Raw genomic sequence first — 26278 nt, forward strand, 5'->3', positions numbered from 1 at the left:
CTCTCTCTCTCTCTCTCTCTCTCTCACACACACACACACACACACACACACACACACACAAAGCGCCCCCAATCTCTGAGAGCTTCTGGAAACGACAAATACAGGGAGAGGGCCTCTAATGGCAGAATTCCAGGCAAAGGAAGGCTACTGTCAAGGGGCAGATACCTTGACACACACCTCATGTCACAGGAATACATCAGGGCCCATTCAGCTCCCAGGGAGAAACTGCCGGCCTCGGAAAAGTAGTTTCTGGGAAGCGTCTCAAGTGCTTGAGATATTTAGAGACCTTTCAGAGCATGAAAAGCCCTTAAAGCAAAGCAGCCACCCCCCCACCCCACCCCCCCAACTGTTTGACCAGCCCCTGAAGCCGGGTCCCCCGCCCCACCATTAAGACATCTTTGGGATCTTCAAGAAAACACAGGGTTTGACTGTTCTTCAATGACGGATTACTTTTTAGAACACTGAGACAAATCAATTTCAAAAGAAAAGAGCTATAATATTGATTTTATTTCATCATGGAAAATTTGTGCTCAAAGATAAGAACCATGTCATATAAAACAAACAAATAAATAAATAAATAAGTAAAAATAAATAGGAGTTGCTTCAAAGGGGAGCAGGGGGTTGAGGGAGAACCAGATGCAGCCAGGACCTTCTCTTAATACCTCCTCAGCACTGTGGGGGGAAGAGAGAGAGTGAGGATTACATTTGGGTGGGAGGCAGGCAGGACCTGAGCTTCCCCTCACCAGGTGCCACCTGTGCCTCCCCCCTCTTCAGTCCATCTGGGTGTCTGAGGCTTTGGAATAATCTACCTCCCTGGACCATGCTTTCCTCGTTGTAAACTGGGGATTGCCGTCCCCCTGGTGATCCTGCCCTCTGCCCTTGCAGCTCTAGACAGTTCAGGGGAAACCAGGAGGAAAATGTTTAATACTCTTTCTGCGCCAAGAAGGGGCTGCCAAGGCAATTGACCGAATTACACGGATGTAATTCATGGGATGACCGAGTTACATCCTAAGGTGATTCTGCCCCTTTTGGTAAGAGAGGCAGGAGGGGGGGTTAGAAGGTGGGTGGGAGCTCACGGGCATGGTAATGAATGTTGTCAAAATTTAATGTTTCCAGAAAGGCGCTCCTTGACCCTGAGGACTGATGGCAAGAAAGAGTGATATCCAGGTGTCCTTTGCTCAAAGTTTGGTCCCGAGACTTCAAACCCAGAAAGGCGGCACGCGGTGGGAATGGGGGGTGGGTGCTCACCGTTGCAGCCCAGGCCGCTGAGGGAGCCGATCCGGTCCAGCCTCCGCCCAAAGCAGCCGGAGTCGCGCTTCATCCTGGGGCTGCGTATTCCCCACAGGGCCTGGAGGACGCTGTTGCCGGGCCCGAGGAGCCCCGCGGGGGCGGCCGCCCGGGTCTCCCAGGCTTCTGCGAGGATGTGGCCCTGCTGAAGGGGGTCCAGGTCCATCTTCTCGGCCTGCAGCTCCAACACCCTGCCTCGTAGACGGCCCAGCAGTTCCTGCGATGGGTGGGGGAGGCGGAGCCTTAGGAACCCGCACCTGGGCCCAGCCGCTCTCGATGGCGCCAAGGCAAACCGACCGCCTTGGGGACGGGGGTCCCCGCCCCCAGCCTCGCCGCTTTCTCACTCTCTTATCACTAATTCCCAGGGGAGGGTGGGGATCTCTTGGGACTGTGGGTGGCGGTAGGTGGGGACCCGTTAATTGCTGCTGTCGGTGCCCTCCCGGCGAGCCGGGTTTACGCAGTTCGGCAGCGCTCACCTGTATCCCGCGCAGTTCCGAGGCTGGGCCGGGGCCACCTAGCGGGTAGGAACGACAGCGTGGCAGCGACAGGTGCAAAAACAGAAGGAGCATGAGCGCCCGGGGCAGCGTCGTCTGGGGGTCCATGTCGTTGGAGGGGCGGAGAGAGGTTGCCGCCGCTGCCGCTGCGCTGGGTCCCGGTTCACGTCTCACCAGCTGGGTCCTCGGGCAACGGCGGCCTTTTATCCCCCGTCCTGAGAGCCGGGCCGGCCCTGCCCCTCTGGGTTATCTCTGATTTATCGGCGCGTTCCGGCCCGGCCCGCTGAGCTCAGGGCTGGGGAATGCACCTCTCCGCGCGGAGGGGTGGAGGCCGGGGAGAGCAGGCCTTGTATAGAAATGGGCCTGGCCGACAACGGGAGCGCGCGGCGGGGGCGAGTTGGCGGGGTTGGGTAGGCACCGCTATAGGTCCTTTGTCTCTCGCTTCCCCCTTTCCTGCAAAAACCCCGGGGCCTTAGAGTGGCTCTTTTCTCTTTCCTCCCCCCCGCATTCCTGGAGAGGGCAGAGGGAACCCCAGCGATCAGAGGCCCGACGCAACTGCCGGGCGCACGGGGTGACTCAGAGAAACCACAGGCCCAGCCGCCACCCCCGTGCCGCAGCGCGTCTTCCCTCCCCGCCTGTAACTCTCCGCACCTTGCTCGGCGGCGGGTCTTCCGGGCGCTCTGACCGCTGTCCGTGGTCCTGATATCTCTGAGCCAACAACGCAAGAGGACTCGCTCTCCTCAACGTGGGTCTTGCCAGAAAGACAAGCGTGGGGCAGGGGCAAGAGACGTCTGAGACCCCTCTCCGCCCTCTCACAACCTCCTGCACTAGGGTGCTAATTCTCCAGTGTCACCTGATTAAAAGTCTGGGTATGACAAGGAACTTCTGGAATGCTGACCCTTCTTCCATCCCTTAAAGTGTAGAGCTGATTTGACAGGAATTTTGAGAGGCAAGGCCCAGAGATGAAGTCATTCAGGAATGCTTCTATCACAGCTCCCGCAGGTGCCAACACCTCCTCTCTCCCACCAAGCCAACATAACGGAAAAAGCAAGGATGACTGGAAGACGGTTATCTATTTGGTGGGACACTAAGGGTGTGAAGGAGTGCCTTCCACAAGGCCTCCTTCACCTGGTCGGCCATGATCTCATTCCCATTCGCAGATGGTCCGTGCCTCCTGTCTGCGATTACAAAAGGGGCTCCGTAGAAAAATGGCCCTGGGAAGAGACACAGCAGATTAAATCCCCCCTAAAGTGTGCATGACTGATGTCACCACCCCTACCAGATAACTTGTGCTGAGAAGCAGCAGGATGAGGGGGCAGCATGGTTTAGGAAAGGAAATGTGTCATGACGGAAGTGGAGAAAGGGGCAGCAAAGAGCAGAAGCTGAGACCTCTAAGCAAACCTGGCCTGAAAAATAGCGTCTTCCAGGTATTGAGTGAGAAAATTGTGACTGCAGTTCTTCACTTTTCAGATAAGAAAACTGAGCTCAGAGAAATTAATCTGCTTTCTTTTCTTTTTTACACCTAAATTGATTTTTAACTTTTTTTTTTTTTTGCGGTACGCGGGCGTCTCACTGTCGTGGCCTCTCCCGTTGCGGAGCACAGGCTCCGGACGCGCAGGCTCAGCGGCCATGGCTCACGGGCCCAGCCGCTCCGCGGCATGTGAGATCTTCCCGGACCGGGGCACGAACCCGCGTCCCCTGCATCGGCAGGCGGACTCTCAACCACTGCGCCATCAGGGAAGCCCCAGCACCTTGATTTTAACCCAATGAAATACATATTAGACTTTAGATCTCCAGAACCGTAAGAAAATAAATTTGTGTTATTTGAAGCCCCTCGGTTCAGGGTAATTTGCTTCAGCAGCAAATAGGAAACTACTACAACATATGTAAAACCCTGAGCACAGCGCTTGGCACTTAGTGACCCTCCCCCGTAAAGGTGGCTGTGGCGGCAGTGTTGGTTCTCTCCAGCATCAGACCCTAGGTAGGGGGTGCTGGCCATGCTGGCCGTGCTGGCTACAAAGGAAGAAGGAAGACCCTTACTTCGCTCAGCAAGTCTTCATTGAAGGTCTGGGTTTGCAGTGGTCTGGAGTCCAGTCCCTGGGATCAGATTGCCTGGATTCAATCCCACCTCAGTCTTTTGCTACTCAGGCAAGTTCCTTCATCTCTCATGGTTTTTCATGTCCACTTCATAGGGTTGCTGTGAAGATGAAATGGGACTGTGCAGGTAAAACTAAGCTTTCTGCTGGGTGGTGGCGAAGCAGAGTGGACAAGACAAATCCCACCTTTGAGGAGCATACGGTGTAGGGAGAGAAACAGACACAGTCACAGGTCCCTAGGGTGACGTGGCGACTGATCCAGCACGGAGACCTGGGTGCTCTGGGAACATGGCACGGACACTCAGTTGAGGAGAGAGCTTCCTGGAGAAGGTGGTTCTGGGCTAATGCTTTAAGGGATAAGAATGAATCAGCCATGAGAGGGAAGATGAGGAGTGTTCTGGGCAGAGCTGGGGGACTGGTTAACTGCTCAACTACCACCCCCAGTGTCTTAGTCCATTCAGGTTGCTGTAATAGAATAACTAGCGTAGATTGGTTGGATGAAACAACACAAATTTATTTCTTTTAGTTCTGGAAACTGGGAAATGTAAGACTAAGGTGCTGGCAGATTCAGTGTCTGGTGAGAGCCCCCTTCCTCGTTCATAAGCTTTCTTTTCACTGTAACCTCACATGGTAGAAGGGGTGAGAGAGCTCCCTGGGGTCTCATTTATAAGGGCACTAATCCTATTCATGAGGGGTCCACCATTACACTGGGGGTTAGGTTTCAACATGTGAATTTTGTGGGGGACATAGACATTCAGTCTATAGCACCTAGGCTCTTGGCAGAAGAGAGATGCAGGGAAGGAAATGTTTGGGGCAATTGGGCCTGTCAGGTAGCATGGCCCAGCTGCAATTGTACTGAGCTACTTCTCTGCAGCTCCCCTTCTCACCCCATCTCTAGCCCAGCCCTGGGCAGCTATGGGGCAGCATAAGAGCACTGGGCATCTAGGAAAAGGGTAAAGAGGGAGCAAGGAGCACTGCCCCAGGAGTCAGCTGGTGGCGAACCTCTGCCCACTGCTGTCTCACTGAGTGGCTTTATGCAAGTCCTTTCTCTGCCCTGGCACTCTGTTTCCCCTGTGTAGAAAGAAGGAATTAGACAAGGAATTCTCCCAGCCACAAAAGTGTTCTTATAGTCAACTGCCCCTAGTTCACGGTTAGGTCTGCTTGCCAGCTCCCAGCGCCCAGTAATACCTCCGTCTTCTGTGACCCTTAGACTTTCTCCAAAAGCCAGAAACCACCCTGCAGAGGGACATCAGATCCTTATGATAGGCGTGTGTGTGTGTGTGTGTGTGTGTGTGTGTGTGTGTGTGTGTGTGTGTTAACAGAGGAAGGTCTGAGTTTGGCAGCCTGAAACAGAAGAGCTATTAACTCTTCCCATCTCGTGTGCAGCCTCGCCAGCAATATTCAAAGCATCTGACTAGAGTGGAGGGGTTGCTTATGTGTTGCAGGGTAATAGTCTCTCTCTCTCTCTCTCTCTCTCTCTCTCTTTCTTTTCTTTCCTCTCTCCTTCGCATTGCTACAACCTCATAAGGAAAAAAGAATTCTGAAAGGGTCACCTTATCCCTCCCACCACCTCTAAAAAGTATTGTACTCATTATTTGTCCCCATAGCTGACATCCTAGTGACATCATTGGGGCCCCCGGACTCAGCAATGCTTGAAGTCAGTCTACTTTGGCCTCTTTGGTTATGTGAACTTATAAATATTCCCCCCTTTTTTGCCTAGACCAATTTAAGTTAGATTTCTGTCACTTCTGTCTCAAAGATTCCTAACCAACACAGTCCCCAAAAGAAACGGCATGCCTTTCTTTTAGAAATGTATCTTGAGAACAAAATATCTCAGCCCTTGGTAACAGTCCAAGGTCTAGAGCCTTTGCAGACAAAACTGCTGAGCACTGTCTAATGTAAATCTCTCCTCTTGTAATGTGAGTCTATCCCCACAGTCAGACAGAAAACAGAAAACATGTTCAATAACTTTCCAAAAGGCTAGAAAGTCAGAGCTGGATCAGGTGGTGGGAGAGATGCAGGAGGAAGGATGAGAGGTACACCTCAGAATACACATCCTACGGGAGCTCTGTCCTGGCACAGTGGGGATAGATGGAGGAATTAGAAGGTCCAAAGCCTGGCTTCAAGTTGCTTACAGTCTAAATGGGCAGACAGACCTCCCCCTTCAGCAGGCTGAAGAGGGCTCCTTAAGAAGCAGGGCTAAGGACACGTATGTTGACCTCTCCCCACCAGCAGACATTTGTGCAGCCTATGATGCTGAGGCAGAGACACCATGGGAAAGTGGTCCCTCTGCCTCCTGAGGCGGTTCCCTCCCAAGGTCCTCCTGATCCAGGAATCTCGCCTCCTTCCTGCAGGAGAAGAGACAAAGGACTACCTCAGCTCAGAGCCAGGAGCCTGGAAATGGGTGTGAGATTGCTCTCTGACCCTGCTAATCCAGTAGAGACACAGGGTCTGCATTCAGTGTCCTCCAGAGATGCCGCTCTTAACCTCAAAGGGCGGGGATGGGGGCATTGGCTTCACTCAGCCTGTCTGGTTTGAGTGGCTCAGGGTCACCAAATAAAGGACTAGTTTGGGCTCCAGGGGGAACAGCCATGTCGGGGAGCCCCTGGAGGGATGCTCCATGGCCCACCCTGGCTGACTGGGGGAAAGCAGCTGACCTCAGAGGGAGGAGCTGACCATGGACAGGCTTGTGCCCTGTCCCCAGCTGGGAGAGTCTGTCCCCACGCCTGGGACTCCCTAATTAAACGTCTCCTATCTAGACTGGCCGGGAGAGAGAGCATTAATGAGTATCCACCTGAGGCCAGGTGCCAACTCTGGGACTCTCCCACAAGCGGATCCCTGCTGGCACAGCTCAGCCCAGTAGACTGGGGCTTACATACACTAAAAGGTTAGTCCCTAGTTGTCTGAAATTCAGGTTTAACTGGGCGTCCTATAGTTTTACGTGCTCAGCCTGGCAGCACTAGACGGGGAGTGGAGGGTGGGGCTTGCGCGCTTCTCCCTTGCACGGGGTTCTTCTGTCCGCAGGTACTGGAGGTGGGAATCAGAGTGAGCGGGGCATTCCCCAAATTTCATTAGCGCCCGCACCCCGTTCCACCTCGCGGCCCTTGGGTACCCGGTGCCTGCCTTCACTGCGAGGTTCCCCCGCAGCTCGCCCTCAAAGGCGCTGACATCCCACGTTTGACCACCTCGCGGCCCCCTGGGGAGGGGACAGCGCGGCCCTTGGCTCAGAGGGTCAAGAGGGTCGTGCCCAGTGGCGCCGAACCCCAGCCCCAGCGGCTAATTACGGGGCCGCGGCAGCTGCAACGCACCTCCCCTACTCGTGGTCATCATCGTTCCGCAGGCTCCCCCCACCCCATCCCTCCCCCTGTATCAGAGGAAAGAGCACAGGCTCACGACCCCAACCCCTGATGCGAGTCCTGTCTGGTCACTGAGCTTCCGGCTCTGTGGAAGCCGCATCCCACGGGGGCCTCATTCTCCGCACCCAGCCTGCGGAGGTGGGGCTGAGGGATGGGTGAGATTTTAGCACCAACCCACCCTCGGCTCTAAGAGATACCTCTGTGCCACCTCGAGCAAGTCACTAACCTCTCTGTGCCGCTGTTTCCCCTTCTGTAAAATGGGAACAATATGGTCCTGTGTGAGGATCAAAGGGATTAACCCGCATACAGCGCTTGGGAGAGTGCCACGCAGGTACCAGCTCTAAGAAATTTTGTCTGCTCTGCTGGTTGTTTTTTTCTCTTTTTTTTACATAAATTTATTTATTTTTGGCTGTGTTGGGTCTTTGTTACTGCACGCGGCCTTTCTCTAGTTGTGGAGGGGGGGGGCTATTCTTCGTTGCGGTGCTCAGGCTTCTCATTACGGTGGCTTCTCTTGTCGCAGAGCATGGGTTCTAGGCACACGGGCTTCGGTAGTTGTGGCTCGCGGGCTGTAGTGCGCAGGCTCAGTAGTTGTGGCGCACGGGCTTAGTTGCTCCGCAGCGTGTGAGGTCTTCCCAGACCAGGGATCGAACCAGTGACCCCTGCATTGGTAGATGGATTCTTAAACACTGTGCCACGAGGGAAGTCCTGCTGGTTGTTTTCTAATCTCTGCGCCCTGTGCTTCCCGCGGCTCAATCTTAGATAAGGGCACTTGGAGCCTCCATCCTGTCCTTGCCAGAAAGACTGTGGAATCTCTCCCTAGAGATCTTTCACATTAGGACTTGACATCTTCACCATCAAACATTTATTAAACAACTGCATGTGGCATATGTTTGGCCCTTGGTCCTGTGGGGCTCCTTTTGCAAGCGAGCATTCTCTAAAACTTCTGTAGTCAAACAGCTTAATGTCTTCTCAGAACTTTCTGCTTAGCACCAGCTCAGGGTGGAGTTTGCTTTTCCTGCACACTTAGTTCACCATCACCTTCTTGCCTGGGACAGGGTTCCACTCCCACTGGGCAAAGGAAATGTTTGGGTAGGAGCGGAATAAAGAATAGGATGCAGTTTAAGTTCATCCCTCCCTTAAACCCACCCCAGAGGGACTTCCCTGGTGGTGCAGTGGTTAAGAATCTGCCTGCCAATGCAGGGGACACGGGTTCCAGCCCTGGTCCGGGAAGATCCCACATGCCGCGGAGCAACTAAGCCCATGCACAACAACTACCGAGCCTGTGCTCTAGAGTCCTCGAGCCACAACTACTGAGCCCGCGCACCACAACTACTCAAACCCATGCACCTAAAGCCTGTGACGCGACAAGAGAAGCCACGGCAATGAGATGCCTGCGCTGCAACAAAGAGTAGCCCCCACTCGCCCCAACTAGAGAAAGCCGGCGCGCAGCAACGAAGACCCAACACAGCCAAAAATAAATAAATAAACTTAGTAAAAAAAAAAAAAAACCCACCCTGGGTCAGGTCAGCCCCCCAAAAACAGGAGCTGCTGCTGCTGAAAGGAATCTCTGGCCATCACCGCTCCCCAGCTCTCTTCTTCCTCCTCTCCCCAGTGGATCTCCATGCTTGCCCTGGAAAACGTAGCCTCTGGCTCCTCTCCTCATTTTACAGATGGGAAAACAGAGGCCCGGAAAGATAAAGGTCCCTACCCAGGGTCACACGGGAAGGCAGTGATTCAACTGTGAGATGGGCATAAGGCCTGTATCTGTCATTCAGGGGGGCTATAGGAATGCATGGACCTGTCTATACCACAAACACATCACACCACGTGACATCCACACTCCCAGTGTACTGAAGGCTTTCTAAGGCCAGCTGCTTTTTATTTTGAGCTAATTTCCAACTTATAAGAAAGATTGGGATTGACATATATACAGTAATATGTAAAAAATGGATAACTAATAAGAGCCTGCTGTATAAAAAAATATATTAAAAGAAAAGTTCCAAGAATAATTCAGAGAAGTCCCACATACCCCTTACTCAGATAAAACCAGTATTTAATATTTTGCCACATTTATTTTCTCTCTCCCAGATTAGGTAAAATATAACACCTAACACACAGGCAACTGAAGAAAAAGTAGATAAGTTAGACTTCATCAAAATTTTTAAATTTCATGCATCAAAGGACACTATCAAGAAAATGTGAAAATATTTGTGAATCATATATTTAAATGTCCAGAATATATAAAGAACTCTTACAATTCAACAATAAAAACACAGGGCTTCCCTGGTGGTGCACTGGTTAAGAATCCATCTGCCAATGCAGGGGACACGGGTTCAATCCCTGGTCTGGGAAGATCCCACATGCCGCAGAGTAACTAAGCCTGTGTGCCACAACTACTGAGCCCGCATGCTACAACTACTGAAGCCAGGGCGCCTAGAGCCCGTGCTCAGCAACAAGAGAAGCCACTGCAATGAGAAGCCCGTGCACTGCAATGAAGAGTAGCTCCTGCTCACCGCAACTAGAGAAAGCCATGTGCAGCAACAAAGACCCAATGCAGCCAAAAATAAATAAATAAAATAAATACATTTTTTAAAAAAGAAAAAATTAAAAAAACAATAAAAACACAAATAACCCAATTTTCTTTTAATGGGCAAAGGATTTTGAATAGCTTTTCCCCAAAGACAATATATATATTATGCAAATCAAAACCACAGTGAGATACCATTTTATGCACTAAGATGGCTATAATTTTTTTAAATTAAATTATTTATTTATTTATTTTGGGTTGCATTGGGTCTTTGTTGCTGTGTGCGGGCTTTTCTCTAGTTGGGCCAAGCAGAGACTACTCTTCGTTGTGGTGCACAGGCTTCTCATTGCGGTGGCTTCTCTTGTTGCGGAGCACGGGCTCTAGGCACACAGGCTTCAGTAGTTGTGGCATGCAGGCTCAGTAGTTGTGGCTCGTGGACTCTATAGAGTGCAGGCTCAGTAGTTGTGGCACACGGGCTTAGCTGCTCCGCAGTATGTGGGATCTTCCCGGACCAGGGCTCAAACCCGTGTCCCCTGCATTGGCAGGCGGATTCTTAACCACTGCACTACTAGAGAAGCCCTATAATTTTTTAAAAAGAAAAATAACAAGGGTTGACAACGCTGTGCAGAAATGAGAGCCCTCTTAAGTGGCTAATGGGAATGGAAAATGATGTAGCTCCTTTGGAAAACACTATGGTGGCTCCCCAAAAGGTTTAACATAGAGTTACCACATGACCCAGTAATTCTACTCCTAATCATATACCCTGGAAAAATGAAAATATGTCCATACAAAAACTTGTATACAAATGCTTATAGCAGCTTTTTTTTTTTTTAGGTAACATCAACAAAAGAAAAAAAAATTTTAACATCTTTATTGGAGTATAATTGCTTTACAATGGTGTGTTAGTTTCTGCTTTATAACAAAGTGAATCAGCTATACATATACATATATCCCCATATCTCCTCCCGCTTGCATCTCCCTCCCACCCTCCCTATCCCGCCCTTCAAGGCGGTCACAAAGCACCGAGCTGATCTCCCTGTGTTAGGTGGCTGGCAGTTTTATCATAGCTAAAAAGTGGAAACAATTCACATGTCCATCAACAGATGAATGGATAAACAAAACATAGCAGAGCCATACAGGAATATTATCTACTCATAAAAGAATAAAGTACTGATACTTGCTACAACATAAATGAACCTTGAAAATATCATGCTAAATGAAAGAGGCAGACACAAGAGACCGCATATTATGTGATTCTATTTATATGAAATGTTCCGAATAGGCAAATCCATGGAGACGGAAGGAGATTAGTGGTTGCCAGAGACTGGAAGAAGAGGGTGAGCAGGGAATAGTTGTTAATGGGAGCAGAGTTTCTTTCCAGGGTGATGCGAATGTTCTGGAACTAGTCGTGATGGTTGCACATCCTTATGAATATTCTAAATGTATGGTTAAATTTTTGGATATGAATTATATCAGTAAAAACAATGGAAAATTTCTTTTAATTTTCTGTGTTCTGAGACAATGAATGGAGCCTTGGGACTATCTTGACTCTAAAGTTGTGGTAGAATTTCTCCCATGAAACAACATGGGACTGGTTTTTTGTTTGTTTTCTGTTTTGTTTTTTTGGGGTTTTGGGGTTTTTGCAGGGGTAGTTTGTAGAAAAGTTTTTCTGCCTCTTCTATAGAAATAGGTCTATTTAAAATTTCATTTTATCTCAGTCACAGTTAATCTTGGAAAACCACATTTCCCTAATAATTGATCTATTCATCTAGGTTTTCATATTAATGTGCATTGAAAGGTACAAATAGTGTCTTTTGATATATTAAACTTCCTCTCTATTGATTGGTACTATTCTTCCACCCATATCCCAAACTTTCTTCTAGTTTTTGCTCTGCATATAAATATATTAAATGCTCACCATCAGCTTTTTAACCTAGGTTTTCCCAATTACCTCTTGGTTGGATCAAGTTAACTGTCTAGCAGATTTCTCCAAAAGGGCACCTGTTAACTATATTCGTTGATTTCAAACCTGTTCTTCAATACCCTTTATACTTGAAGGACAACTTGACTAGACAGAAGGTTCTTGCCACATCTTCTTTATCTATTCATTTGTCGATGGACACTTAGGTTGCTTCCATGTCCTGGCTATTGTAAATAGTGCTGCAATGAACATTGTGGTACATGACTCTTTTTTTTTTTTTGTCTGGTATGCGGGCCTCTCACTGTTGTGGCCTCTCCCGTTGCGGAGCACAGGCTCCGGACGCGCAGGTTCAGCGGCCATGGCCCACGGGCCCAGCAGCTCCGCGGCATGTGGGATCTTCCCAGACCGGGGCACGAACTCGTGTCCCCTGCATTGGCAGGCAGACTCTCAACCACTGTGCCACCAGGGAAGCCCACGTGACTCTTTTTGAATTATGGTTTTCTCAGGGTATATGTCCAGTAGTGGGATTGCTGGGTCATATGGTAGTTCTATTTTTAGTTTTTTAAGGAACCCCCATACTGTTCTCCATAGTGGCTGTATCAAGTTACATTCAGGGTGGGTTACTTTTGAGGTCCTCTCTCTTCGGCTTGTAGGTGGCCGTCTTCTCCCTGCATCTTCACGTGGTCTTTGCCTGTGCATGTCTGTGTCCTAATTTCCTCTTCTTATAAGGATACCAGTCCTATTCGATTAGTCCCACCTGAATGACCTCATTTTAGTTTAATCACCCCTTTAAAGACCCTATCTCCAAATGCAGTCACATTCTGAGGTACTTGGGGTTAGGGCTTCAAAATACGAACTTTGAGGGGACACATTTCAACCCTAACACCCCCTTACTTCCCTCTAGTCACTGCCGCGTCTCCAAGGGCTGTTTCTCTATTGTTTTGTTACCTTTTGCTGCATAACAACCCCCCCACAGAATATAGGGGCTTAAAATAACCATCATTTTATTGTGTCTCCTGGTCCTAGGGGTTGGTGAGGCTCAGCTTCCTTGTTCTCACTTGAGGTGCCTCAAAGGGTTATCCTCAGATGATGGCTGAGGCGACAGGAATTCCCCGGCGGTCCAGTGGTTAAGACTCTGTGCTTCCACGGCAGGGGGCGCGGGTTCGATCCCCAGTCCCTAGTCAGGTAACTAAAATTCCGCCAGCCGTGCAGCGGGGCCAAAAAAAAAAAAAAAAAAAAGATGATGGCTGAGATGAGTGGTCTGAAGACTTCATTCACTGCTGTTACCTGAGCTGGAGTGGCTGGAATAAGGAGGCCAGCCGAGTCCATCTCCCTCCCCGTGTGGCCACCTTGAGCTTTCCCAGCAGTAGTGGTTTTCCCCACAGCAAGTGGCCCCAAGGTGGAAGCTGCCAGTCTTCTGATAAGCTAGGCCTGGATGGTGTGTCCTCCATCATTTTCTATTGGTTAAAACAGTCACAGACCCCCTCAGATGTAAGGAGAAATGGATTCCACCTCCCAGTGGGGGTTATGAATTGAACTGTGTCGCCTCAAAATTTAACCTCCAGTACTTCAGAATGTGATCCTATTTGGGAATAGGGTCTTTACAGAAAAAAAATCAAGTTAAAATGAAGTTATTCGCGGGGGCCCTAATCCAATATGACAGGTGTCCTTATAAAAAGGGGAAATTTGGACACAGAGACATGTGTAGAGGGAAGAGGATGTGAAGAGTCGCAGCAAGAAGAGTTGCAGCCATCTATATACAAGCCAAGAAGAGTCCTGGAGCAGACCCTTTCCTCACAGACCTCAGAGGGAACCCACCCTGCCAACACTTTGATTCTGGACTTCCAGCCTCCAGAACTGTGAAACAATGAACTTCTGTTGCTTAAGCCCCCTGATCCGTGATACTTTGTTACAGCAGCCCCAGCAAACTAATACAACGGGAGAGAGGCATGCATCTATAGGAAGGGCAGGAATTGATGGCAAGCATCTTGGAGATAAGCCACCACGTCTGTTAATGGGATTCTCTCCCAAAAGCACTGCTTTATCAAAGCTGCCACCTTTTTTTTTTTTTTTTTCCTGTACGCGGGCCTCTCACTGTTGGGGCCTCTCCCGTTGCGGAGCACAGGCTCCGGACGCGCAGGCTCAGCGGCCACGGCTCACGGGCCCAGCAGCTCCGCGGCATGTGGGATCTTCCCGGACCGGGGCATGAACCCGTGTCCCCTGCATCGGCAGGCGGACTCTCAACCACTGTGCCACCAGGGAAGCCCAAAGCTGCCACCTTTGACCTACTCACTTTCAAGCCCCTTCCCTGTAGTTGATGCCGTGAACCACAAGGTCCCAGACCCAGGATCAGTATTTGGACACACAGCTGGACTTACTCCTTCTAGGAACAACTCTGTCTACATTTTGTCTATGAGCTCTGCTGTCCTCCCCCTTCCTGTCCTCCTCTTTTTACTGTATCTTTTAAGCCTCCCTCCTCTGCTGTCCCCAACCACAGATTTACAAGGGCAAAGTAGCTCTGCTGGAATTTGGTGTTTGGGGCTTACAGGTAAGTTTCAGTTTGTTGAGTTCTCTGTCTCCTAATAATGTTGAAGAAGTGGGTCATGTGTGGTTGTATCTGCGTTCTTTGTAGACCTTATGTACGTAGGAGAGGATGTGTGTAGGGATGTGAAGGCAGGTGCTCACTGTTAAGCTTGCCAGTATACTTTAGAGGTATTAACTGAGTTAATCTATTCGATGGCTACGTTTTCCTGATAAACAATAGCTGTCTTTTGTGCTGGAAATCTTCACTGTGCCCCTGTGGAGCTTCCCAGCATCCTTCACTCTGCTCAGTGCCCCAGGAGGCCGACTTTTATGGCTTATATGGACTGGCTTATGTGCCCTCTGGCTTCGTGTTGGATCCACCTGGTGGTGGAGGCAGCAGAATATCCCAGGGAGTAAGATTAGAGAGGGAGGTCATGGTATGTTGTCTGCCAGCTCCAGCTGCCCCATCTCTTAGGGTTGGCACCCCCCCTCCCCCTCCGCCCTCTTGGTCTCAGGCTGCTTCCAGCTTAGGTGGGGTGGTCCAGACACTGCTGCTTCCCCTGGACGCTATTCTCTGTGGTTTTTCTGTGTGCAGGCCTTTTTTTTTTTTTTTAATTTATTATTTTTAAAAGTTTTTTTATTTAAATAGAGTTGATTTACAATGTTGTGTTAGTTTCAGGTGTATAGCAAAGTGATTCAGTTTTATATAGATAGATTCTTTTCCATTATAGTTTATTACAAGATATTGAGTAGAGTTCCCTGTGCTATACAGTAGGTCCTTGTTGGTTATCCATTTTATATATAGTAGTGTGTATATGTTCATCCCCAACTCCTAATTTATCCCTCTCCCTCTCCCCTTTGGTAACCATGTTTGTTTTCTGTGTCTGTGAGTCTATTTCTGTGTTGTAAATAAATTCATTTGGGTCATATTTTAGATTCCACATATAAGGGATATCATATGGCATTTGTCTTTCTGTTTCTGACTTACTTCACTTAGTATGATCATCTCTGGGCCCATCCATCTTGCTGCGCATGGCATTATTTCATTCTTTTGTATGGCTAATATTCCACTGTATATATGTACCACATCTTCTTTATCCATTCCTCTGTGGATGGACACTTAGTTTGCTTCCATGTCTTGGCTATTGTAAATAGTGCTTGTGTGCAGGCCTTTATACTCTGTGTCCACACCTTCATACGCTGCCCCTCCTTTTTTTTTTTTTTGGCCACGGCACGTGGCATGTGAGATCTTAGTTTCCTGACCAGGGATGGAACCCACGCCCTCTGCATTGGAAGCGTGGAGTCTTAACCACTGGACTGCCAGGGAAGTCCCAAGAGCCCCCTTTATTAAACCTCCTGGAATTATTCTAAGTCTGCTGCTTTCTGCTACCACCCTCACGGATACCCTTTATCTTCATCGCCATCATCAACACACTTGACCTTGGGTGCTTGTTCCTCCTGGTTACAGCTGCTGTACCTGCTCTTCAGACAAGTCTCACAGCCTGTCCAGGTCAGGGCTGGTTCAGCTGAGTCCTCTATGTGACGGGGAGGAAGACACCCCGGGCCCGAAAATGGGACAGAAGAAGCCAGGACAGTCACAAGGCCCTGCGAGGAACTTATTTTAAGGCAGCCCTTTGGCCTGTCACCTACTCTCAGCCACCATCTCCCACAAGGTTTCTAGGACCTGAAGGCTCGGAGGGTGATGGGTGACACACATACTCTGTACAAAGCTTTCCTCCCTGGGCTGGCAGGCTCTGGCCGACACCTCCCAGGAAACCCCACTCTCTTCCTGCTGGACGGGGCTGGTGGGGGCTTGGAGGCACTAGATGGCCGCAGGTCAGGAGTGACAGGCCAGTCTCAAGTTCTGTCCAGGACAGAGCAAGCCCAGCAGACGGCTCCCTGACAGGGGCGGGAAGGGCAGGCCGGGCAGCCGGGCCATTCAGAGGTGAGGAGCCACTCGCTCTCTTTTTATAGCAGCTGCATTTAAACTGGGCACAGTTCTCACTCACTCGTTCACTCAACAAACATTCATGGAATGCCTGCTTTCTTCTGGGTGCTGAGGATACAGCAGTGAACAAAAGAGACAAAAGCCTAGAGACAAAAGCCTTGTCTTTGGGAAGATGATGGGGTTTGGGGGAGTTTTTGTTTGTTTGTTTTGTTTTGTCTTGGCCACTCCAAGCAGCATGTAGGATCTTTCCCCGACCAGGGATTGAACCCATGTCCCCTGCGCTGGAAGCGCAGAGTCTTAACAACTGGACCACCAGAGAAGTCCTGGAAGCTTATGTTCTAATAGAAGGAGATAGACCAAAACAACCAAATAACTATGGGCCTCCCTGGTGGCACAGTGGTTAAAAATCCTCCTGCCAATGCAGGGGACACAGGTTTGAGCCCTTGTCCGGGAAGATCCCACATGCTGCAGAGCAACTAAGCCCGGGCGCCACAACTATGAGCCTGCGCTCTAGGGCCCGCGAGCCACAACTACTGAGCCCATGCGCCTAGAGCCTGTGCTCCACAACAAGAGAAGCCACTGCAATGAGAAGCCCACGCACCGCAAGGAAGAGTAGCCCCCACTGGCCACAACTAGAGAAAGCCTGCGTGCAGCCAAAAATAAAAATAAATAAAATTAAAAAAAACTAAATAACTGAAATATTTAGTATATTAGAAGGTGATAATTCTAAGGAGGAAAATAAAGCAGAGAAGAGGGACGGCTGTGTTAGGGGTTGTTGAGTTGTTAGCAGGAAGCTCAGGAAGAACTCATCAGGGAGGTGACATTGGAGCAAAGACTTGAAGGAGGTGAAGAGGGTGCCCCAATGATATTTACAGGAAGAGTGGGTCGGGCAGCCTTACAGTGTGTTGGAATGTCCACGAATGACGAAGAGGCCAGCATTAGGGAGGGGAGTGGGTGAGAAAAGAGAGAGAGGAAATGAGCTCAGAGAGGTGGTGAGGGCTGGACAGAGCAGAGCCTTCTGGTTAGGACTTAGGCTAAAATTATTCCGAGTAAGATGGGGCCAATGGGGTGTTTAAGGCCAAAGAGGGATGCTGTCTGACTCATGACTTCACACTCAGTGTGGCCCTGCCTGTTCCGAAGAGCTGGCCCCAAGGACCTCTTCTGCTTCTTTTCCATCCTCCTCAGAGGTCTGGGTCCCAGCCCCATGGGGCCCCTCCTCCAAACTTCTAGTTTTAATCATTTCAACCCTTCATTACTCCGGTCCGGGGGCACAGCTTCTTCTTGCACTGTCTCCCTCCTTGACACCCAGTGTTCTCTTAATTTTTCAGGTTTTCATGCCTAATTAACATTTTTATATGTTAAATTCTCTCTGTTAAAATAACTGGAGTGGCAACTGTTTCAGCTGGCCCCTGGCTGTACCCTCGATGGTGGACCTTCCACTGCGAACAAGACCCGATCTCTAGCTTTGAGGATGACTTGAAGGTGATGAGAGAGAAAACGCCTTCCCTCGTGTTCACTGCAGCATGAGTTCCCCAGGGCTGCCAAAATAAATTACCACCAATTCCTCAGCTTGAAACAACAGAAATCGATTCTCTCACCATTCTTAGAAACCAGAAGTCCAAACTCAAGGTGTTGGCTGGGTCTCGCTCCCTCTGAAGTTTCTAGGGGAGGATCCTTCCTGGCCTCTTCCAGCTTCTGGTGGCTCCAGGTGTTCATTCCTTGGCTTATGGCAGCATCCCTCCAATCTCTGCCTCTGGCTTCACATCACCTTCTGCCCTCTGGGTCTCTGAGTCTCAAATCACCTTCTCTTTTTCTTTTATAAGGACACCTGTCATTGGCTTGAGAGCCTACCCCATATCCAGAATGATCTCATCTCAAGACCCTTTTCCCAAGTAAGGTCACATTTGCAGGTTCCAGGGGCTGGGATACAGACATACCTTTCTGGAGGCCACCATTCAACCCTTTACAACCCTCCATGCCCCGCTGCCCACTATTGGTCTTATTGCCCCCAGCTCTCTGCTCACCTTCACCCGGACTTCCTCCCCAGTCTCCTGAGTCCCTCCACAGTTTGGCGCATCTCACTTTCCACTTTTCTCCTCTGCAGCACAAGCTGCTCCCTTGAACTGACTGACAGACAGGCCCTGAGTCCCCAGGCCCTTCACAACGACTTGGAGAGCTCTGCTCAGCTTGGTGTCATGTTCACCATGACCCTGGCTTTGACCCGGCCATTCACACCCCACCCCTCACCTTTCTTTAGCTTTGCTTCCTCCCTCCCTGTTCCTCCCGGAGACCGGTACGGACCTCTATGCACAGGCTCCTCACACTGGAGCATAATTCATTACCCATGGCTTGTCTGATTCCCCCGCTGGGGTGGGAGCCGCACGAGATATGAGTCAGATGCATAACGAATGGCTGGTGCAGGGCTGGACACATGGGAGGGGCCTCGCCAGACACGTGACGACTGAATGATGCATATATTTGTTTACTTTTCTTTTTGCATTTACATCTTTTAATCCATGTGTGTCTGTATTTTTTAAACAACTTTATTTGAATGTAATTCACATGCCATACAATTCATCCATTTAAAGTGTATCATTCAATAGCTTTAAGTATATTCGCAGACATATGCAACCACCATCACAGACAATTTTAGAACTTTTTCATCACCTCAGAGAAACCCCATGCCCTTTAGCCATTATCCCCTACCCCCCGTCATCACCTCTAGCCCTAAGCAACCACTAATCCTTCTGTCTCCGTAGATTTGCCCATTCTGAATATTTCATACGAATGGAGTCATAAGCTATGTGACCCCTTGTGGTAGGTTTCCTTCACTTAGCGTAATGTTTTCAAAGTTCGTCCATGTTGCAGCATTACATATCAGTACTTCACTCCTTTTTATAGTCAAATAATATCCCGTCGTGTGGACATATCACGTTTTATTTTGTTCATTCACTCGTCCACGGATGAACATTTGGGTTGCCTCCCCCTCAGGCTACTATGACTAGCACGGCCATGAACCTCCACGTACAAGCTTTTATGTGGACATACGTTTCCGCCTCTCCAGTTACATACCTAGGAGCGGAGCTGGTGAGCCACACAGTAATGCTCCTTCAGCTGTTTGAGGAATCCATATATACAATTACATATAATATTCAGGTCTAATTTTAAGTTACTTCTCTATGTTTCCAAAGAGCTGTCCTATTTATCTTTTTAAATGGCTGTTTTATAGTTCTCTGAGTTTGATATTCTGAATATAATTAACTATTTTCCAATTTGATAGCGTGTAGATTTTTTTTTGTTAGTTTTAATAATGCTGCTATAAAAGTCTTTAACTATGTAGGCTTTTTGTCCTTTTAGATTAGGGTTCCTCAACCTCAGTTCTATAGATATTTGGAGCCAGATAATCCTTTGTTGGGGTCGGGGGGCTGTCCACGTGTTGTAGAGTACTTAGCAGCATCCCCGGTCTCTACCCCCTTACCCAAATTGTGACAACCAAAAATATCTCCAGCCGTTGCCAGGTGTCCTCTGGGGGCAAAATTGCACCTTACCGAGAGCCACGGTCTTAGGTATTTTACTCAAGATAAACGCCCAAGGATGAGATTCACTGAGTTAGATGCTAAGAGCCTGTTCATGGATCTCGATGCCAGCCAGTGGCCGGCCCTCCAGCAGTTCACAGCCTCTTCGCGAGGGTCAGGAGAATGGGATCGGGGATCCTCACGGACACCTGCGAAAGAGCAGACCTTGCACACAGGGCCAAGAGTGGCTTCCCACTGCGGCTCGCACAGCTGCAGGGGGCGCCTTTCACACTGAAGCCCCTGGGAAGGGCTGCGCAGGGCACGTATACAGGCAGACATCGTTCATTCAGCATAAGATGTAAACACAGTGCCTCTAACTCGGTGGCCTCATTGTCAAGAATAAGTACACGGTGGCTTAGATCGCTCTGGAAACAGATCAGGGGAGGGAGGGAAGGAGCAGAGAACCGAGAGAGCGCACGGGAGAGGAGAAGGGAGCCAGCCCAGCCTGGAGGGTCACACTCATGAATGGCGTGGAGGGGGGCCCACACGTGAGGACGAACTCATGAATGGCCGTCCCGGAACGTCCACATGAGGGATATTAATAGAGCCATTCCGGGAGAGGACACCCTGTGCTGGGCAGGGTCAGACGCAGGAGCAGGGCTGGGTGTGCGGGAAGCAGGCCCTGTGACAGCCCCACTGTGGGAAGTAGGGGAGGCGCTGGCAGGGCACTGATGTCGCCCTGGCTGGCTCTTCTCCCGATGCTACTCCCCAGGGAAGGTGGCCATCCCCATGCGGGCTAGCTGCATCCTCCTGGACATGGCCGGGATCTGGAGCCATGCTCCCCCATTTAAAAGGCTGCGTAGAGCAATGAGAGAGACCAGGAAGACAGCCAGGGTACGACAGGAAAATCAGAAAGGGTCATTGCACTGGGCTGAACAGTGTCCCCTAAAATTCATGTCCATCCAGAACCTCAGAATGTGACCTTATTTGGAAATAGGATCTTTGCAGATGTAATTAGTTAAGATGAGATCGTTCTGGACTAGAATGGGCCCTAAATCCAATGTGACTGGTGTCCACATAAGAAGAGGAGAGACACAGATACAGACAGACATGCAGGAAGAAAGCCATGTAAAATCAGAGGCAGAGATTGGAGCTATGTGTCTACAAACCAAGGAACACCAACGATTTCCTGCAAACACCAGAAGCTGGAAGAGCCTCGAGCCTTTGGAGAGAGCGTGGCCCTGCCGACACCTTGATCTCTGCCTTCCAGTTTCTAGAACTGTGATAGCATGAATTTCCGTTGTTTTAAGCCACCCAGTTTGTGATACTTTGTTGCAGCAGCCCCAAGAAAGGGCACGGGCATCTTGTATTTGCAAAACGTCTTTGGTCTGGGCTCCCGCGTCCTTAGGTTTATGCCTTAGGTCTCTGGGGGACTTAGCCTTTAATGGGACAACACAGTACAGCAAGGCAGAGTTTAGGGTCCAGGAGGCAGCCTGCCAGCATTCAGATTTCAGTGCCCCCTCTTACTAGATTGAATCTCAAAAGAGGACCACATGATCCTCCACCCTCCATGCTCTTCCTACAATGGGACTTTGACTCTCCTCCCATTGAAAAGTGGGTTCATGTTCCCTCTTCCTGAACCTGGACAGGCTTGTGACTATGGCAGAAGTAAAGCTCTGTGACTTCTCAGGCTGGGTCATAAAAGGTGACGGAGTTGCTGCTTTGCTTGCCCAGCAGAACACTTGCATTGGAGTCCTGAGCGGCTGTGTGAGGAGTCCGACAGCCCCGCGACTGTCTACCATGCTGTGAGGAAGCTCAGACTAGCCTGATACCAGAGTTCTTGGCCTTCCCCAATCAATAGAAATTGATAAGAGGCCAGACAAGAAATTCAGGCAAGGCTTTATTGAGACCCCTGCTGCAGCAGGGAGGAGAAAAAACGAGTAACAATTTCCCTTGCTCACTCCCTGAGGTGGGGGCCAGCTGCTTCCTTATATGGCCTGAGGGTAGGGGTGTGTCCAGGGGTGGGGCTGGAGAGGTGGTTTAGGTGTTTTGCCCGCCCCTTTGGTGGTGGTGTGTGCAGGGAGCACGCGCAGTACCCCGCTTTTGCTCCTGACACCCGATTTTTGCTCCCAGCTCTTCAGAAGTGGCAGTTGGGTTATTATTTTTTTTTTTTTGGTCTTTTTGTATCTTGTTGTCCATAATTTGCCCCAACTATGCATGCACGCGGTTATTTTTAGTCCCTTATAGTTTCTTTGTATTTTGTTGCTCAAGGAGATGTTTGTCCAGGTGCAAGCCCTGCAACGAACAGTCCCAGGTCCCAGGTCCCAGCCTGTCTCAAGCCCACCTGGAAAAGCCCTGAGGCCACATGAGGAGAGAGAAATGCCCTGGCTTAGCCCAGAAAACAACCCCCTTATAAAGGATTTAAACTTCCCAAAGGTGCAAACTCTCTCTCTGAGTTTGCCTGTGCGTCTTTCCGCATGTCCTTTGCTTTCCCAATAAATTTTTACCTTTCTCTTTACCTTCTGCCTCCTTGCCTGAATTCTTCCTTGACAAGGCAGGCAAGAACGGGGGATTTAGGCCCTAGCTGCTGGCCTCTGTGGTCTAGTGGTTAGGACTCCTGGTCAGGGAACTACAGTCTCGCTTCCAGCTACTGCAAGCTGCCGCTTCCGCTTCTTAACTAACAAGAACTAGTTAACATTCACTGAGCACGTCCCGCAGGCTCTGACCAGTTCTACACACCAAAGGGAAGCATCTCACTTACGGGAGGAGGAAGTGGGCAGAGCCCAGCTTTGCAGGACAGATCAGGGAGGCGGCGGGGTGGGGGAAGAGGTTCGGATTTTGTCCTGGGGCATCTTCCCCACCCTTCTCTCGCTCACCTCCTCCCGCCTCTCTCTAATGCGCCCCGACACGTCCCACCCCTTTTAAAATAATTTAACTTGTTTTAGTAAGCAGGCATCAGCTTTAAAACTGCACACACAAGTTGAAGTCTTTGAAGACAAGAAAAGCAGGAAACAAAGCAAGTCCTCTGCTCATCTCTCTTTATCCTTGCCATCCTCTCCTCTCCTGTCCTGTCCCTGCAATGTGCACCTTCTGCCCTGTAGTGGGAACCCGAGGCCGAGCTGCGCCCCGCTGGGCCGGGCTCCTGGCTGTCAGCACCTGCGACCAGCAGGACTGTTGCAAACTCTGTCACTCTAACGGCTGATAAAGCCCCACGACCCGCTCGCCCACAGCCTGGGCTTATAGTCCTGATAAGTTGGGCCTGTCAGCACTGTGTCCACACCTACTCCTGGCCCGGCCTCTGCGAGCCCACCCCTGCTCTGGGCTTCCTGCTGCCTGTTTACAGCCAAGCCCTGGCCACCGTGCCTAGGCCAGGCCCCAGTCACCTTGAGATGACCCCAGGGAGCCAGGCTTGCAGCCGCAGGATCAGGAAGGACAGTTTGCTCAGGACATGGAGTGGGTCCTCCGTGCTGGAGGTATTCTGTCCCCAGTGCTGTTCAGATCCCTACTTGCAGACTGGTCTGTGTGGGATCCTGATTGTACAGGGAGGTGCAGAAGCATCCCGGCCCTTCCTAAGGCAGCCAGCTAGACCAGGGCTGTGGTCTTGACCCCAGAAAGACTTGGCAATGTCCAAGACGTTACTGGTTGTCATAACTAGGGAGGGGGTACTACCTGCTTCTAGTGGGTGAAGGCCAGGGATGCTGCCAAGCACCCCACAAGAAAGAATCATCTGGCCACAAATACCAACAGTGTCGAGACTGAGAAACCCTGAGCTGGACAACACAGGGGCAAGCCTGGAAGTTGGACCTCCAAATGCCTCACCCAGAGATGCAAAAGCCAAGTCGACGCACTGCCTGGGAGCCCGGACCAGAGCAGGGCAGGGATCCTACCCTCAGGTACCAAATGGCTCGGGGAAAGGCCGACAAACTACTGCAACATCTCCCCAGGGCTGGCTCCCCAGGGCCCGCCAGGCCCCGCCCTTCCCTCAGGCATCAAATTCAGGTACAGCCTGACTAGCAGCCCCTTGGCTGATCTCATCCTAGGAAGGACACAAGAAATAAGTGGCTGTTTTCCTGAGCACCGACTATGATCTGGGGGCTGCGTTTCTAAACAGCAACTCTGCGATGGAGGGATTATTACCAACCCCATATTACACATAAGGAAACTGAGGTTCAGAGCGGATATCTGATTCACCCAAGGTCACTGTCATGGTCATGTTGAAGTCCCAAACCCCAGGACCTCAGAATCACCTTATTTGGAAGTCTTTACAGAGGTAATCAAATGTAAATGAGGTCTTTAGGGTGGGTCCTAATCCAATAGGATTGCCGTCCTCAAAAAAAGGAAAAATTTGTGGGGAGACATGCACACATTCAAACCTAAAGGCAGAGATCAGGGTGATGCATCTACAAGCGAGGAATGCCAGAGATTGCCAGGAAACCACCAAAAGCCAGGGGAGACACGACAGACCCTCCCTCGCAGCCCTCAGAAGGCATTAACCCTGCTGACACCGTGATCTTGGACTTCTAGCCTCCAGAACTGTGCGACAAGAAACTTCTGTTGTTTCAGCCACCCAGTTTGTGGTGCTTTGTACAACAGCCCTTAGCAGACTAATACAGTCACACAGCTCCTAGGGGTGGGTCCACCGTGGAGCTCAGACCTGTCCAGCTGCAGGCAGCCTCTGACCATGTTTCCATTATTTCTTCCGGGGCAGGTGCCCTAGCATTCAGCAGGTCCCTTGAAGTAAGGCTTCAGTTTCCAGAAGTGTCATTGGCTTGCTGCTCATTAACCTTTTTTTTAAAATAAGTTCTTGTGTTTTTTTAAATTAATTTCTTTTTATTTTTCTGCTTTATTGGGTCTTTGTTGCTGTGCGCAGGCTTTCTCTAGTTGCGACGAATGGGGGCTACTCTTCGTTGAGGTGCGTGGGCTTTTCATCGCGGTGGCTTCTCTTGCTGCGGAGCATGGGCTCTAGGCACACGGGCTTCAGTAGTTGTGGCTCGCGGGCTCTAGAGTGCAGGCTCAGCCACCAGGGAACTCCCTCATTAACATTTTTAACATAGCACTGCTAAATAACATACAATCACTGTAAGTAAGCACCACCCCAGGCTACTCGCGGCAGGATGGTTTTTACTGTAATGAATAATTCGTCAGGACCATGTGATTAGTAGGAACACTAGTAGGTGAGTCATTGGGAGTAGAACTTGGACTCTGGAGGTCTGAATGACACACGCAGGTCCAAATCCCAGTTCTACCACCCACCAACAGTATGCTCTTAGGCAAATCTCTCAGGATCTTCCAGCCTCGGTTTTCCCAGTCTGTAAAATGGGTGTAAAAATAGTGTCTGCCCTATGGAGTTTTCACGATGATTGAGTGACATCGTGCTTGTGAACCGCTCAGCACAATTCTTGACATTGTACTCCCTGAGTAACTAGCTGTTATCGTGATTGTTACTATTAGTACGACTCTATCGTATGGTCCCAGGAAGACCGAGAGACGTGGCTATTGACCATGACTGAATTTCATCTCTGGGTCCCCCTGCCCTGTTTCCCAGTGCTCTGCCATGTTTCTCAGAGCTGGGCCTAAGAAGACCTTGGAGATTCAGGATCGAGGTGCTGGGGCCCGCCCAGCACACTTTTCTTCACACGGTTCCCAGAGGAAGTCACATGGTGATCACACACAGAGCGTGAAGTGCTGTCAGCAGCTCTGCCACGTTCCAGGAATTCTTTTAGCCCGCGTGGGGACCCAGGGCACTGTGTAGTCTGATGCGAGCCTGGGCTGCCATCACACAGGATGGCTTTGCCCCCGCACAGAATAACCTCCCCCCATATGGTACATCGTTTCTCCCATCCCACATCTCAGTAAGAGTCCCAACCAGGCCCAGGCTGCTCCCACCAGAACCTGTTACCAGAGGGGCCGTATTTGCCGTCCTGGTAGGGAGGACAGTCAATGCCCGGTGCCCTTAAGAGATCCTCCGGGGCCTCCTGCTTCTGGGAGACAGGCTGGGTCCTCTCCCACCCCCGGGACTCAACAAACATCTATTAACACTGACCATGATCCTGACACTCTGCTGAGCAAGAGGGACCCCCAAAATGTCCCCAGTTTCAAGGAATTTGTAGTCAAGAAAGACCAATACATTTTTGTTTATTTTACTTTGCTACGTTATTAAATGCAAAGGCCAGATCTAATGAAGTTTCTGGCCAAAACCCAGAAATAAGTGATAGAAAAAAACAAGCAGAAGTCCCCACACCATAGAATAAAAACTGGGAACACAGCTGGGGTAGGGGACAGAGTGGGGATGAGGAGGTCATAGCAGATGAACCAGCCTTTTGTTTTCTTTAATTTTACTGTTTGAGAAAAGTAACACATGTTCACAGTAATAAAAAGGAAATCAGGGACTTCCCTGGTGGTCCAGTGGGTAAGACTCCGCGCTCCCAATGCAGAGAGCCTGGGTTCGATTCCTGGTTTTGGGAACTAGATCCCACACGCATGCCGCAACTAAGAAGCCCACATGCTGCAACTAAGGATTGCAAGTGCCACAAACTAAGACCCAGCGCAGCCAAAATAAATAAGTAAACAAATAAATATATTTTTTTCAAATAAATATTTTTTAAAAAGGA

The 26278-nt window shown here is 50.0% G+C and overlaps 1 protein-coding gene across 4 annotated transcripts; it reads right to left on the minus strand.

The window, feature by feature from the left end:
- Positions 1-475: 475 nt before the first annotated feature.
- On the minus strand, positions 476-2630 carry NPPB (natriuretic peptide B). Of its 4 annotated transcripts, XM_032614721.1 has the most exons (4): positions 2433-2630; positions 1764-2234; positions 1249-1504; positions 487-672 (listed from the first exon to the last, which is right to left on the minus strand). In XM_032614721.1, the coding sequence occupies exons 2-4, from the start codon at positions 1887-1889 to the stop codon at positions 656-658; spliced, it is 399 nt and encodes a 132-aa protein (XP_032470612.1). In that variant the 5' UTR covers positions 1890-2234; positions 2433-2630; the 3' UTR covers positions 487-655. The 4 variants fall into 4 exon arrangements, with proteins under 4 accessions (XP_032470355.1, XP_032470612.1, XP_032470541.1 ...); XM_032614650.1 differs by having other exon boundaries at positions 1764-2610; XM_032614464.1 differs by lacking the exon at positions 2433-2630 and having other exon boundaries at positions 476-672; positions 1249-2204.
- Between the last annotated feature and the right edge of the window lie 23648 nt (positions 2631-26278).

Source organism: Phocoena sinus, chromosome 1 (assembly GCF_008692025.1).
Source record: "Phocoena sinus isolate mPhoSin1 chromosome 1, mPhoSin1.pri, whole genome shotgun sequence".
Taxonomy (NCBI): domain Eukaryota; kingdom Metazoa; phylum Chordata; class Mammalia; order Artiodactyla; family Phocoenidae; genus Phocoena; species Phocoena sinus.

Coding starts and splice junctions, on each gene's coding strand:
- NPPB (XM_032614464.1), bottom strand. CDS start 1,889: ATGGACCCCCAGACGACGCTGCCCCGGGCGCTCATGCTCCTTCTGTTT. Junction 673..1,248: donor CAGCGGCCTGGGCTGCAACG/GTGAGCACCCAC, acceptor TTCCCCCCACAG/TGCTGAGGAGGTATTAAGAG.